Consider the following 14,288-nt stretch of genomic DNA (forward strand, 5'->3'; position numbering starts at 1 on the left):
TTACTGAAAATTAATTAATGTTTTAAGGCAATTACTGAACATTTTTCTCATCAATCAGCTAAAGCAACCATTCATTGATTAGGTAGTTTACTATATCAAAACACCAAGAATCAACAATCATAGAATCATTTAGGTTGGCAAGGACCCTTATGAACATCAAGTCCAACCAATAACCCTGAGCTGCAAAACCAGATGCAAAAGTGAATGTCTGCATACAGATTCAACTTTCTTTCAAAAACTGTAAGTTCTACTTATCTCTTCTTTGATGGGTGTAATTTTGACCACAATACAGTTTGACAGCAGAAATTTAATCATGTCCTTCTGCTTAGACCTTTATCAGAAAGCTGATAAAATGTGTGCTCACACTGATTGCTAGCAAGAAATTTTTTAAATGTCCTTCAGGTTTTTTTTTTCTTTCTCTCCTTTCCATCCCTCACTTCCCTGTCTCACAGAGAAACTGATATAAAGCTGATGAGAATTTGGATTTGCTTTGAAAGCGGCTTTTGTTCAAAGACTAATTTTAACCTTGTGATAGAAATTGCTTTTTGTATTCTGTTGAATGGGATATCTAGTAATTGTTTGTCAAGACAAAGTGCTGTAGGACATAACACATTTAAAAAATTATCTTTTGTAATTACAGTAAAAGTGCCCTTATGTTCTAATGGCTAGAAAACAAGCAAATATGTAAAACAAAAGAGAAGAAAAAATAAATGTTTTAATTTAAAGCAATATGGCCTTGTATTGTAAAAAGTGTGGGGTTTTTAAACCTCTCAAGCAAATGTAACTGTCAGTAAAGATCAAATACTTCATTTCCTTATGAAATATACAACTTAACTAGAAAATATTTGTAGATTTGACATAAACATTGTAGTTGCTATTCTATTATTTTGTACTTTTGCTCTTAATTTGTATTGTATTTAAATCTCCTAATTTATTATTTTAGCAAGTTTAAGTTTATAATATTGTGGCTTTGAGACAAACTATCATGTCTGAATTAACAAAGTTCGGGGGATGGCTGTTCTTTTAAGCAAGGGCAGCAAACCATTTCTGTTTGACTTACAGTGGGGAAGGGATTGTTCCACAATTATTCTAAAGTAAAGAGAGTGATTTTTTTTTATTTAATACTAATCTAGTGAGATTATCTAAAGAGTTTGGGATTTTGCTGTCCTCATCACAAGTTATGGGTACTGATGGTATTCTGTCTGGGAACTGCATTAGTAAGGAAGGTGTGCTGAGCAAGCAGCAGTGATAAAAGCTTGGGTAGAAATGAAGTTCGGTGTCTGTAAATTTTGAAGTTTCTCATGTGTTCTCATGGTTAAATCTTAAAGCACTAATGAGACAGTATAGAAAAGCTTTCAATATGTGGTAACTAAACCTGTAACTTATCATTTGTCTTTCACACAATATGAGTGGTTCAGCAGTTTTTCTCCAAAGTCCTGACACATTGCTTTTTCCCTTGTGAGGCTGCAGTTCTCTGTGCTAACTTAGTGCTTTGGAAAGCCAGCTTACTCGCTGAAGCTGTAGTGTTAAATTGGTTTAATAAACACAAATATGATAGTTTAATGTTGTAAAAGCATTTATGAGGTAATGGTCTATTTTTTTTAAAAAAATAGTATGCATAACTCAGCTTATTCAGCCAAGAACTAGAAAAGGATATTATGGAAGATTTACAAGCACTGTTTGTGTTCCAGACTTCTGGAATATAAGTACAGATTTGTGTACTTTCATCTTTGCAAACACAGGACAAACAGACATCAGAAGACAGATAAGAATATTTTTAAGTTATCCTTTTCCCCTCTATAACATAATAGATCTTGTATGCAAAAGCTGAAGAAGCAGAATTGTAAGTTATAGCAAGGTTCCTTTTCAAGATGTGTTCTGCACTAGCAGAACACTTATGCTTTGAATCACCAATGTGAAAAATACTGGAAGGCTGAGGAAGTAATATGTTTTTAAATTCAGTTCTTATTTTGGTGAAGAAACTTAAAAATATTTTACATCATATTGTCATGAAATACTATATGTCTTCAAGAAAAGGAGAGCAGTGACGAGGAAAGAGAGGGCTAGATGTAGATTTCATACACAAAAGCAATGAAAAAAAAGAGATGTCTTTATGGTACTATATTTTTCAAACCTGGTGGTGGAGAGATTAGAACAGCTTCTGAATGGTGGGATGTTCTGAGATAGGTTTTTCTGTCAGGGTGGTTTTAATTTTAAGAAAATGCCTCTGAGTGCACTGAGGGAAAGAGAAGGAGAGAGTAAGGAAGTGACATAGATGATGTTTTGTGCTTGTATGGGAAGAATAAAGTCTGGCCTATTCCCTCACTAAAAAAAAGGTAAATGCAGGTATTAAAAGTTCAGCAGCAATGTGTGCAACATAGCAGTGGTTTGTGCACTGGAAAGTGCCAGGCAGTGGCTGGCATCAAGCCTCCTTGGGCAGAAATCATAAGCAGATTTTCTTGCTTTTCTCCATGAGCCAGTAAATCTTCCTATGTTTTGCAAAAAGTCCTACTCTACTAGATAGGGTCCTGTAACTGTTGGAATGGTTTTGTGTTTGTAGAGGTCCTTACTGTGCATTTATCTTCCAGTTCAGCTGGAAAAAGTTCTGACTTGGGGAAATTCAGGAGAGCAAGTCAGTGCTTTGGGTCTCATAAAAGAAACCCTGCAGAGATGTAGTACGTGTCAGTTCTGAAGGAGAGGAGGGGATGAACAAGTCGGAAAGGTTGTACAGGAACAGCGCTGTGTGCAGTGGTATTGTTGCTGCAGGTTTCACTTGCCTTTTGTGGATGGTTAAAACTCCAGAAGGGGTGATACTAGACACAGTCTGGCTAGACAGCTGAGTCACAGAAGAGGCAAATCATCACAAGACCTTGAGTGAGAGTTGGCAGGGAATTACGAGGACATAAGTCTGTGATGCCATTCGTATCTATGAGGGTGTGCAAACAGCAGTGAGCCAGATTTCCAGAATGCTTTAACTACTGCGATATTAGGCAGAAAAAGGCAGTCTCCTCCATGTTTTCACATAGGTGAAATTGTAATAAAGTTCTACTAGAGAACTTTAACTAGGGTAATTAGGGAAAACTGAATCTTGATGTTGGGGCGTTGATTAAAGCATTTAGAAAATAAGCTCTAAAACCATTTCACACATACTAGATTTTGCAGCCTATACAACCTTTTCAATATATTTTTGAAATGTTGTAGAAAAAGGCACATCATAATTTGGTTAAATAACTGCATTTTTCAACTACTGAACTTTGTTAATCATTTAAGAAAGATGTATTGAACATAGTAAGGTAGGAACTTGCATTTGAGCTGCATTGAGCATTTTTTACATTGCAGTTTACTGTGTACTAACTTTAGATACTCTGTTTTGACATACTGGACTAAAATTACCTTAATAAGGTATTTATTTAGATCTCCCCTTCACAAAGAAGCAATTGTGGCTTCTTTGGTGCTCACTTTGACATTTAGTGAACATCAGCCCTAGGAATGTACAGATGCATACTACATTTGGCAAGTATAATGCCCTCCTTTCTTATAAGAAAGAAAGGTCAAATAAATTAACTTTGTTAGAAATAGTAATCTGCTCACTGTGTTTAATCTTTTTTCTCATATTAATGAAAAGAAACTGACAATGGTCACTAATTCCTATCTGCTTTCATATGTTAAAGCTGAGAAGTACATTAATAATTTGAAGTGTGAAGTGACTTTCATTGACTTTGGGGGCCAAAGCTGCAAGGCAAGTTCTCTGTGTCTCTTAGAAGTCTCTCAGAGTGAAGAAAACTCATGTTAACACTTTTTATAGTGTGATTAAATGTATTTTTAAAATCCAAAAATCTTATTTATAACCTTAATTGTGCTGAAGCCATTTACATTGCTGAATACCTGTACTTCAGGAGTAAATAGTTATACAATTGCTTAATATATTAATTAAAGCTACAATTAATTCTTTTTTCCATATCCAGAATAAAAATGCCCAGGTGTTCTCTTAAACAACTGTCATGTAAATTGGGTAATTTTCTCAAACACTTTGTGTTTGATTAGTCTGTCAGTGCCCCAGGAAAGCCAATACTCTTGTGCCCCACACGTCTGTCAGTGTCCCATTACAGGGACCCTTCACTGAACAGTCACTGGATCAGAGGGCAGCTCTGCTGACATGTTCAAGGTCACACAGCACAAGTGACAGCCCTTCCTGGGGCTCCACAATTGAGAATATCACCCATTGCCAGCAACTGCCAGTGCCCTTGAAGAACTACACTAACAGTCTACAGAATAATATTCTTAATTTAGATTATAGAAGATTGTCACAGGTTAAAGTTCAAAGATTGCTGGTGATAGTATCTGGCTGCAGGATTGTATTCAAAGCAGAATATGGATAAGCTCTAATTCCTAACAAAAGCTAGCTTGAGATGAACAGTGTACAGAAAAATACAGTTTGTACCCAGAACTGTACCCTGTGGAGAAGGTGGCTCCCTTCGACTGATCCCAGAATTTGTGATGGAGTCTTCCCTATCTTCTCCCCATTTTTAACTTACTTTCATACTATTTTTTATGTTTGGGTGGAGCATGTATTGTGTGTGGGAAGTTGGGCATGTTGACCGCATTCCATCTGGAGAATAGCAACCACATTTTCTCCCTATAATTTTCCATACTGTTATAACTGTGTCTGTAGCTTTCCATTCCTCTCCATATTCTGTTTTATCCCCCCTTAGCATTTACATTAACTGCAATTTTTGTAACTTTCCAGTTTTCTTTTATTTTACCCCTCTTTCCCCCACAGCAGCCCTATTATTTCAAGTGTTCATTAACATACTTTTACTGAAATAGTTAGAGAAAAAATTGGGCAGAAAAATAATGTTTTGAGCTCTGCAAATCAATAGAAAAACATCCGAGCTTTGATATGAAGAATCATACAGAGTATTTTTTCTTTTTTCTTTCTTTTTTTTGTTTCTGGGAGACATATTTATGAAATAAAAAGTGAACTCAGTTAATGGAGAGCTGTCTTATTGGCTCCCTAAAACAATAACTGAGGGAGAAATGAATGGCTTGATTAATTTCTACGTGTCATTAATTTCCTTGCCCTCAGATAGCAATGTTAATATTCACAATGTGAATTATTTCTCTGCTGACTGGTTTAGGAGGAACACACAATGGATGTACTTACTGCATGATCTAGCACTGTGCCCAACAACCCTTTGGATGCCCATAAACTTGAAATGCCCCTGCTGTCCTGCTTTCATTGGTCATTACAGGCAGCATGGTTGAGATTTTACTGTACAAAAATCTGTGGCAATTAACAACAGCAAATGTGGACACTGTAAAGCAAAACAAAATCCAGAATGACTAGTAAGGTATGGACTGATATATTGATACATGCCTAAATAAACTTAGCTGACTAAAAGCTGCTGAGTGTCTGGACTTTATCTTTAATATGTTGTCTCAAATCTCCCACCCTATTAGACTTAAGTAGTTTAGAATTCAATGATCTGATTGCAGAGTTCAGAGATTATTAGAGCAAATGGAGCCTGATCAATGCCTTGGGTCATCTTTTCAGTGTGTTAATTAATTAATCAACAGGAACAGAAATATATATGTAATGCAAATTAACTCGGTCTCAAGTTACTAGAATACCAGAATTGGTCATATGCAGAAGAGGGGAATCCAAAAGCAGCACAATATTAGCTCTTTTATCTGTGTAACACCACTTCTTTGGTGATGTCCTGAACTAGAGATGTTTGCAGGGTTAGTGTGAGTGTTTCTGCTGTGCTCTCCTGGAGAAATGAATAAGCTTTTGAGGCAATGGAAGAAATTCAGTAACTGAAATATTCATGATTCACAGTTGGGCCTTGATTCTGTTTGTTGTCACCATTTCTCTTCATTTACATTAGCCCCCAAACCAGGTTCTTTTTCTGTAATCCAGTATTGAATACAGTTTCCTTAATCTCCAAGTCCACTTTTAATTGCAGTATTTCCCCCTGAAACAAAGAAATTTTATGTGGTATTTTCTGTTATCTCTGACAATTATTTTTTAAGGTTTCTTTGAGTTTTGTTTTTTTTTTTGTTTTTCCCCACAGCTTTGTCTTTTAGTGTGGAAAGATATGAGCTTTGTTCCGCCCTAGTTTCTCCTTATTAAAAGTCTTCTATCTTTGGTCTTCAGAGTACATGAAAATGCTGTGCTGGTTTTCTCAAGAACCATACATTGCCTCCCTTGAATGAGGGGGTTAGATACTTGATTTGTTTTGGACATTGGAGACATTCTTCTGTTCCTGTATGTGGGCCTCTCCTTTCACCTGCATTCAGGAACCAGATCAACTCATTGCTCAGATCATCTCTGTTTAGAACCAATAAAGTTTTTAGGTTCAAACCCTGGAGCACTTCCTTCCTGTCAGGCTTTTTGTTCTTTGTGGCTTTTTTTTGCACATGGTAATTTTTATTAACAATAAAAAGGTTGTGTGCATAGCTGGGATAAAAGGAAAAAACTTTGGCTTCAGAAAAGGAAGGGAATTACTAGTGCCAGCATTTGGTCTCACAGTTCCTGTAAACAGGGAAAGTCAGTGTTCAATTGAAACTCCAGAAGGTAGTTTGTCACAAACTCCATGGGCTGGAGCACAAGGGCTACTTCATCTACTCTGCCATTACCTCCTGGTTTTGGAGACAGCAATAGCATTTGGTCAGCCACCAGAATTTCCTGTTTTAGTGAAACAACCTATGGTACTGTGTAAAATTCATTCCTAAGACTAAGGGCCATGAAGTTGGCTAAGCACAGCCTAACTTCCATTGTTCAGCCTTCTCATAGCCATGGCAGGAGACAGAAGATGAAGAGTTGGTAAGGTACGTTCTGTGTAGGTATTTCACACTCATCTCAAAGAGACAATTTTCTATTCTGTCACTTGTGTGATTTTATCTTGTATGTACATAGACAGATTCCTTGAATCATCATGTAAGTTATAAATTCCATTTTGTTTCCATGAACTGTGAGTCTCCCTGTGCCTGGGGCTGTCATGTGCTAACAAGAGACAGGAGGAATGCCAGGGTGTCAGTCATTAGACTCCTTCCGTCTAGTTTGCTCTTAACTAGGAGGGGCAAATGAGGAACTAGATCTTAGATAAGGACAGCATATCCCTCCTGCAAAGAACCAAGACAAAGCAGTCAGGTGGTAATGTTTGAATTTCAAAACCAGGAAGGATCTTTGGAAGCAGAAATGGCTTGGTCAGGAAAGGTAAAGTGATGCACAGACACACCGGAGAGGTAATGCAGAGGCAGTGGGGAAGCAGTGGAAGCCTCTTCTTCTTTATTGGGAGAACTTGGTATCTGTGCTTCTGGGGAATGGGTGGGGAAGGTCCCTGAGCACCAAAGGGGATCTCACAAAAAACTCGAGAAAAATTCAACAGTGAGGAAATGCAGGCAGAGAGATGCCTTTACTATTCCAGATGGCTCCACGTATCTCTTGTGGTCATTAAAGTGAAGAGTGGCTGCTTTTGAGACAGTTTGCAAAGTCTGTGCATTCCCTGATTCAACTCTGTGGGATCCTGGAGAGAGAAATTGTCACTCAAATGTTTACTATAACTGAGCTCTGAGAAAGAGTATGCCAAAGCTGTGGGACATCAGCAGCAGTTGCAGGGTCTAAGCCAGGGTCTCTCCTTTTAGAAGGGAGAAGTGATTGCCTGGAGACCCAGGGCAGATAGGAAAACTTCAGAGTGTTTTTACGTGGAAACAGACAGAGGCTTTGAGAGAGCCCCACAAGGGGGATAATCTGGGCTGTAATAGCTCAGTCTTTGAATTCTTACCTGTAGTAAAATGAAACTGAGTGGAAGAACACCAAGGCTTGCACATAGTAAGATAACAAGAGGTACTATTGGTGTCTCCTAGCATTATCTGGCAAACACACGCACACAAGCGAGCCGCAAAATGGAAGTCAGACCACGTACGTCACTGTAATTTGCACTAAGCCCAGGAGTAATAATTCCCACCAGCAGACAGGCTGTTAGCTCAGGCTTAGTGCCATGCTACAGTAGCTGCATAGCTGCTGACTGCTTTGGAGCATGGGAGAAGGCAGCTCGCAGCGTGTTCAAGGTAACTGCGCGCTGCAGCCGCCCATGGCACCCTGTGCCCAAAGGAGGACTCGGGTCAGGCTGCCAGTCACTGCCCGCGTGTTTGCTCCCAGGGCACCGTGACCAGTGTGCTCCGGCAGCTCTCTAGGATGGAGTCAAAGCACAAGCTCCTCTGAGGCAATTTTAAAGGACTGAAATGCTCAAGAGGATAATGTGGAGCAAACTGATGTAAATGGTTCCTCTGCATAAACTGCAATTTTTGTAATTTGTTTAGGGAGCGAGGGGAGTGCATTTTGCTGTATGGTTTTGGTTTGCATAAATTCAGAAAGTGTTCTGAATTTTTTCTGAAAATATAACTTAACTGTTGAGAGGGAGGTGAAGGTTTTGTGATTTAAGGAAAATAGTATCATAGGAAAATGGGGAATTAATGTGGTGTCCATGTTCCAGACTTACTAGGTCTGAAAATAGATGAACTGGTGAGATTACCTTGTATGATTTTTACATATGTAAATGGACATATAACTATCAATATAAAATACTAGTGCATATTTACTGTATAATAATTAATTCAACTTTATAAGCAAATTAAGATTGCCTCAAATTTACATACAATGTGAAGAAAAGTCCCTTTATCCTCTGTAACTGCAGCATTTGGCAGATTCAGGAATAAATAATCTTTTGTGGCAAGGGTATGCCTTATCAAACATATGCAGATCAGTGCTAATTAATGCTAATTAAGGTTTCCTGTCTATCTAGCTGGAAAAACGTCCAAATGTTATGAAATCCAGTTAGTATGCCTATTACCCTAATTGTTTTATATGGGATGGTTCTTAATTAAAATATGTAAATTTACCTTAATTGCTATATACTAATAGAGGTTCATGTTATCTCACTAAAAATGACAAGATGGTGAGGAGGGGTACTTAAACAAATAATTCTGATACGTTTGTAAATAAATGACCTTTACTCAAAATTATTTTTAATTAGAAATTGGCAAAAGGAACACTGTGCCATCTATGTTTCTTTTTAGTTTTAAATAATGTCAGAATTTACGGTTCTTTGTTAACATAGATCTGGTGACATTGCAGCTTAATTAAGACTACTAAACAAGTCAACATTTTGTGTGTTTACTATGTGTTTCAAAATTGTTTGCTAACCTCACATTGACCTTCAGAAATGTCATACTTTACAATATTAATCTTTATTTTCACTATTATTTTGTTTTGTGTTTTCATTTTTATCTCTTTTAATCATACAGTTTTATTTGTGAAGTTGGATGTACTGATACACTTTTGCTGGTGCCTGGCCCATGCCTTGGCAGCAGAGGCTGGTGAGCTGCACCTCTTGGAGCTTCACCCGTGGGTGTAGGACATGGACTTTGGCCACCTTTGCGGGGATAGTTCCCATGTCCTGGGACATGGCTGAGGCCCACACAGATTTCTTCACAAGGTCTTGTGTGCCCTCTGCCCAACACAGAAGCACTATTTGAACGATATTTTGTATGGCAGCTCATGGGTGTACAATATTGGCATTTTCTTTATAATTATCATGCCATTTCACACACAGAGCAAACATTTTTCTCCTCTGATGTAAAGAATTTAATTGGAGAATCTGCTAATACAGAGAACGGCCCTGTAGTTGTAGCTTTTACTCATAATAGCAGAAGATTTTTAAAACACCTGGTGCATTTTAGCTTATATTATATAATATACATCATCAACATAAACCTCACTTTGCAAAATCCATCTGAAAGTATTTCCTATTTTGCAGGATATTGTAACCAATGTTTCTCCAAGGATTGTGCGTGGAACTACTTCAGGACCTCTGTATGGCCCAGGCCAAGGCTCTTTTCTAAACATTGAACTGATCAGCGAGAAAACAGCGGCATATTGGTGTAAAAGCATTACTGAGCTGAAGGCTGACTTTCCAAACCATGTAAGTGCCACTTACTTATAAAGATGCAGCATACTTACTTGGAGTCTCTAGTTCACGGGTCTCTGAAACCCACAAATTTAGTATTTATTCAGTAGAATGCAAATTGCTTTACTGACATACAAGTACATTGTTAAAAACCAGAAAAGCCCATCCAAATATTTATGACAGAAGATTCTGTGAAATTGTTGCTATGCAGAGGAGAGTAATGATTTTTTAGTTAGGCTGATGTTTACTTTTAAATATAGAATACCAAGGGAAAGAGTTGATCCCAGTGTGGGTGCTCGGCAGTTCTGTTGTGAATAATTTTGTATTTATGATCATACGTAATTTATAATAAGAATTGTTACTGTGAATTGAATTTGATCATAAAACGAATATGTGTTCATTGTTAATCCAGATGCTTATAGTATTTTTATAAGCAATTGAGTGCTTTAGGTGAAAAAAACCTAATACTTGCAGTCAACTTCACTACAAGGATAGAGTTTTGTTAGAGCCTGTTTGGCTGTGGGGAATATCTGTCTCAAAGGTAATAATCACAGCTGGGAGCAATGACACCAGCTAGCTGGCATAAATGGCTTTCAGCTGCTGTTCCTGTGAATAAGGACAATGAGGCAGAAAGTAAAATTCTCCTCAATCATTATCTTGAATGGATAGAACTAGAAATCCCAGAGCCTACATATCTTCTGTCTTGAAGTTATTACCTCCACAATGGTACATAGCTACAGCTATGAGCAAAGTAAGCAAACATTCCTGAATATAGTGTGACATGAAGATAATCAAGAGGTTTTTTTCTTATTCCTGGTGTTTAAATGTGTACATCAGCAAGTATAAAAGTGTTTAAATATTTCATATTGACAGTGAAAGTGCTGCATATCCTAGTTCCCTATGAATGGACTGTGTGTTTCTTTGCTGAGATTCTTGTCACTTTATTTACTGTGACTGAGCTTCATCATAATGAAAGTGTGAACCAAAAGATAATATACTATTCCCTGATTTTGATTTTAACATCCTTTGTCAAAGTACTGGATATTGCATGCAGGCAGACTGTTGGCCATTTCTGCTGTGGGAATGCTATCCCACTTCAGTCTTCACCAAAAATCCCTCACAGCACTTAATGCTTGAGATCAAACCATTCTCTTCTGTGAGGAAAAGCACTAGCAGCATTTCAAAAGGAAGATTTGATTTTTCTGAGGCCTAGCGTTGTGTGTGGGATGAAGAAGTCCTACTCTTCCAGAGTTCCTGGGGTGAACATCTTCTGATCATCCCTCATTATATGTGAGTTATTACTTAGAGAATGTGAATTCAGTTTCTGCATGTTGGCTATGGCTGCTACTGTTGTGTCTTTGAGGTTGGTAATGCCTGCGTGGGCATAGGGGAAGCAGCACCCAGCAGCAGACCTTGGCATTGCTTACAGGGATTTTTAAAACATGCCTGTGAACTCATCTAAGAACTGTCATATAATTATAATGGTAAATTTGTTGCTAACTGAAAACAGAATTTTGTTCACTGTGGAGAAGTCTCTTGTTGCTTATTTTGAGATATTTGGTATAATTACAACTTGCAGAATTTTCTTCACCCAATTGCTGTTTACTCCTCTAGAAAGGGTTTTTCAACTCTGTGTGTTTTATTAAAACTGGAACCAATTTCTGAGAACTGTTCACGTGAACTTAATTAACAAGCAAAGAATGACATTTTCTGCTCAGACAAAGGCCAAAGTGAGGACACAAGTGATTACAGTAAAAAAACTTATATTACTAAGGCAAATTTTAAAAGCAAATCAAAACTTACACATAATTACTTCATCTGTGAAATACAAGTAAGTTAGAATAAGATTTATGTTACAGATGAAAAGGATATGAGCAAAATAGTCACCTCACTAGAAGATGATCCCTCAATAGCATTCTGTCTTGTGCCATTGGGAAGAAGCAAATCATAAAGGGCATCTAAGTTGTCCCAGCAGAGGCTAGGATGTAAACTGAATTTTGCAATGGTTGTGCAGAAGAGGACCAGCAGTCACAGCTCTGTGGGCAATGTCACTTAATTGTGGCATGTTGCCTCTATAAATCAGAAACTAGTGTCTCCCTTGCGCTCTCTTCAACCCTTGTAGTGGGTGGCCTCATACTTTGTCTGTTCTGTCTTCTGATTCCTGCTTGTAGCTTGCAAATATCTCTGGCTGGCAGTCCTTCCCTTTCTCCTCTTCTATTAGCTTCTCCCTTTGACCTTAAATCCACTTCAAGTGGATGAGGGAAAAGCTGCCACCTCCAGGAACTTGCTTCAGTGCCACCAGAATGAATAAAATATTGCAACAGTCCAAGCAGAAGGTGTCAGGATTTTGTGTGTTACCTGGTAAGGTATTACCAAAAGCTGCTTACTGGGGTCAACCTGCCACAGGTGGGAAATACATAAAGTTGTCAGCTCATGACTAGGCCACAACTGGGACACGCAGTGATTGAAGTGCTTTAGTTAGTGGGGTGAAAAAAACTAACACCAATGTCACCAGTCCCCCTTTCACGTTTTATTCACCAAGGAGATACCTGATTATATGGTGTATTGGTATACTTCTCAGCCAAAATGTGGCTGGAAAAATGACAGAGTATGGTACATTCAAGAAATTAGTTTACATAGGAAATAGGAATTCAGCCAAGTAGAATTCACCTAATGATATGAACAGGAAGGAAAATTGTGAGGGAAAAAAATTGCTTTTATGTTAGCAAACATCTACAAAATGTCGCCCTGAAAACTCAGCTTTTTGAGCTTGCTGACATGGTTTTCTAAAGACTTTCCCAGGACAGTAACTGTAAACATAGATATGTATACATTCTTTCTGATACACGTCTTGTGATGGACATCTCTCACGGCCAGTGCAGTTGGAAAGGTGTTATCCTGACCATCCAGTCCCTGGCCATGGTCAGAAACCTATAAATTGTGAGAGAAGAAATAAAGTTCTCTCTTCCTTTCACCACACCTCGAGCTGCATCTGTGTGATTCATTTCATGTCCAGCAGCAACAACAAAATTTAATCATTGGGAAGGGGTTGAGAAAGTTGGAAAAAAAGTTATAAAGCCTGGGAGGAGAATTTACTGCTAAAATTTTATGTTCACATACTTGACAATAGCTACAGTCTGGCCATTATCTGTGCTGGGAACTGTGAATACTGGTGGCAGTGTGTCATGATGACCTGGTAAAGCAAGGAGCTGTAATCTCTTTAGCATTTGCACTGAGGAGAACAAGCTTGAAAAGAGTAAGGTTTGAAAACAGTAAAATACTTCTCTGCAGAAAAATGTGTACCGAGGTTTCACTAAGAAGGTGATGAACGCAATTTCCAAATAGTCTTTCTACACCTTCCTATACTTGGTGCCCTGTAGATGATAATAAGGTAAGCAAATCAATTAAAAACCTCAATATGCAAATTAGTTTGGGTCTGGGTATGTGCAGGAGGTCACAGCAGTACAAATAAGGGCTTTGACAGGACACTTCATGAAATAAATTGCAGGGTAAATGTCATTGCCTACCAGACTGAGAAGTCCATCGCAAACAATCAAATGTTTGAGAAATTTGTACCACAAAAAAGAACTGGGATCTTCAAAGGAGATGCCAAATTTAATAATTTTTAATATTGCTATGTTAGTATACTGAAGTCTTAAAAAGTAAATTTTTGGCCTCCTATCTCAACACAAATGAGTTTGATCTCCTGCATGACTCTAGGGAGTGTACATAGGATACCAGATTGTCAGCTGTGACACTGAATCTGTGATTCAGATATCAGTGTCATGATGCGTTGAATTGAGAAACCTCTTCTGCTAGAAACAGTGGACCCCCAAACTAAGCTGAAAACTCTTGTCTTAATGTTTGTTCTGCTGCTTGTGGAATGTTGCTGACACTCTCTCTGACAGTTACTCAGCAGAGAGCAGCTTTTCAAGACTGAAGCTGTTAAAGATGTAATTTTGTTCAACATTTTGTTCAGAATGTCCCAGGAACACCTGTTGGCAGTAGCCATGCTAGAGAGTGTGAGAACAGATCACTGGATCCCAGGCTGGTAACTATCTTCTGTGTAGTATTGTGGGGGCTCTGTTAGTTTTTGATTTTTTGGATATGGTTTTGTTTTTTTTTTTTTAATCTCCTAGAATGGTAATGGTGCAATTAGTTTTTATATTATGAATTTTTTTTTCCTACCATAGAATATGAAATAAGGCTGCCGGCTTTGTTTGGATTTGGTCTTCATGGATTCTTGGTTTGATTTTTTAAAAAATTTAGGTACCAAACCCATATTTGGTTTAGTTCTACTCTATGAGGATAGGAGTA

General features: G+C 37.9%; 1 protein-coding gene across 2 annotated transcripts in view; it reads left to right on the top strand.

The window, feature by feature from the left end:
- Positions 1–14,288, top strand: part of DPYD (dihydropyrimidine dehydrogenase) — a 345,448-nt gene that overhangs the window by 202,894 nt on the left and 128,266 nt on the right. For both annotated transcript variants that reach the window (XM_005520957.3, XM_088060496.1), the window contains exon 14: positions 9,822–9,986. In XM_005520957.3, the coding sequence (XP_005521014.2) occupies positions 9,822–9,986 (165 nt within the window). The remainder of the gene's footprint in view (positions 1–9,821; positions 9,987–14,288) is intronic.

The sequence above is a fragment of the Pseudopodoces humilis genome, chromosome 10, assembly GCF_049639895.1.
Source record: "Pseudopodoces humilis isolate 2021_Gansu_Grassland_sample_001 chromosome 10, ASM4963989v1, whole genome shotgun sequence".
NCBI lineage: Eukaryota > Metazoa > Chordata > Aves > Passeriformes > Paridae > Pseudopodoces > Pseudopodoces humilis.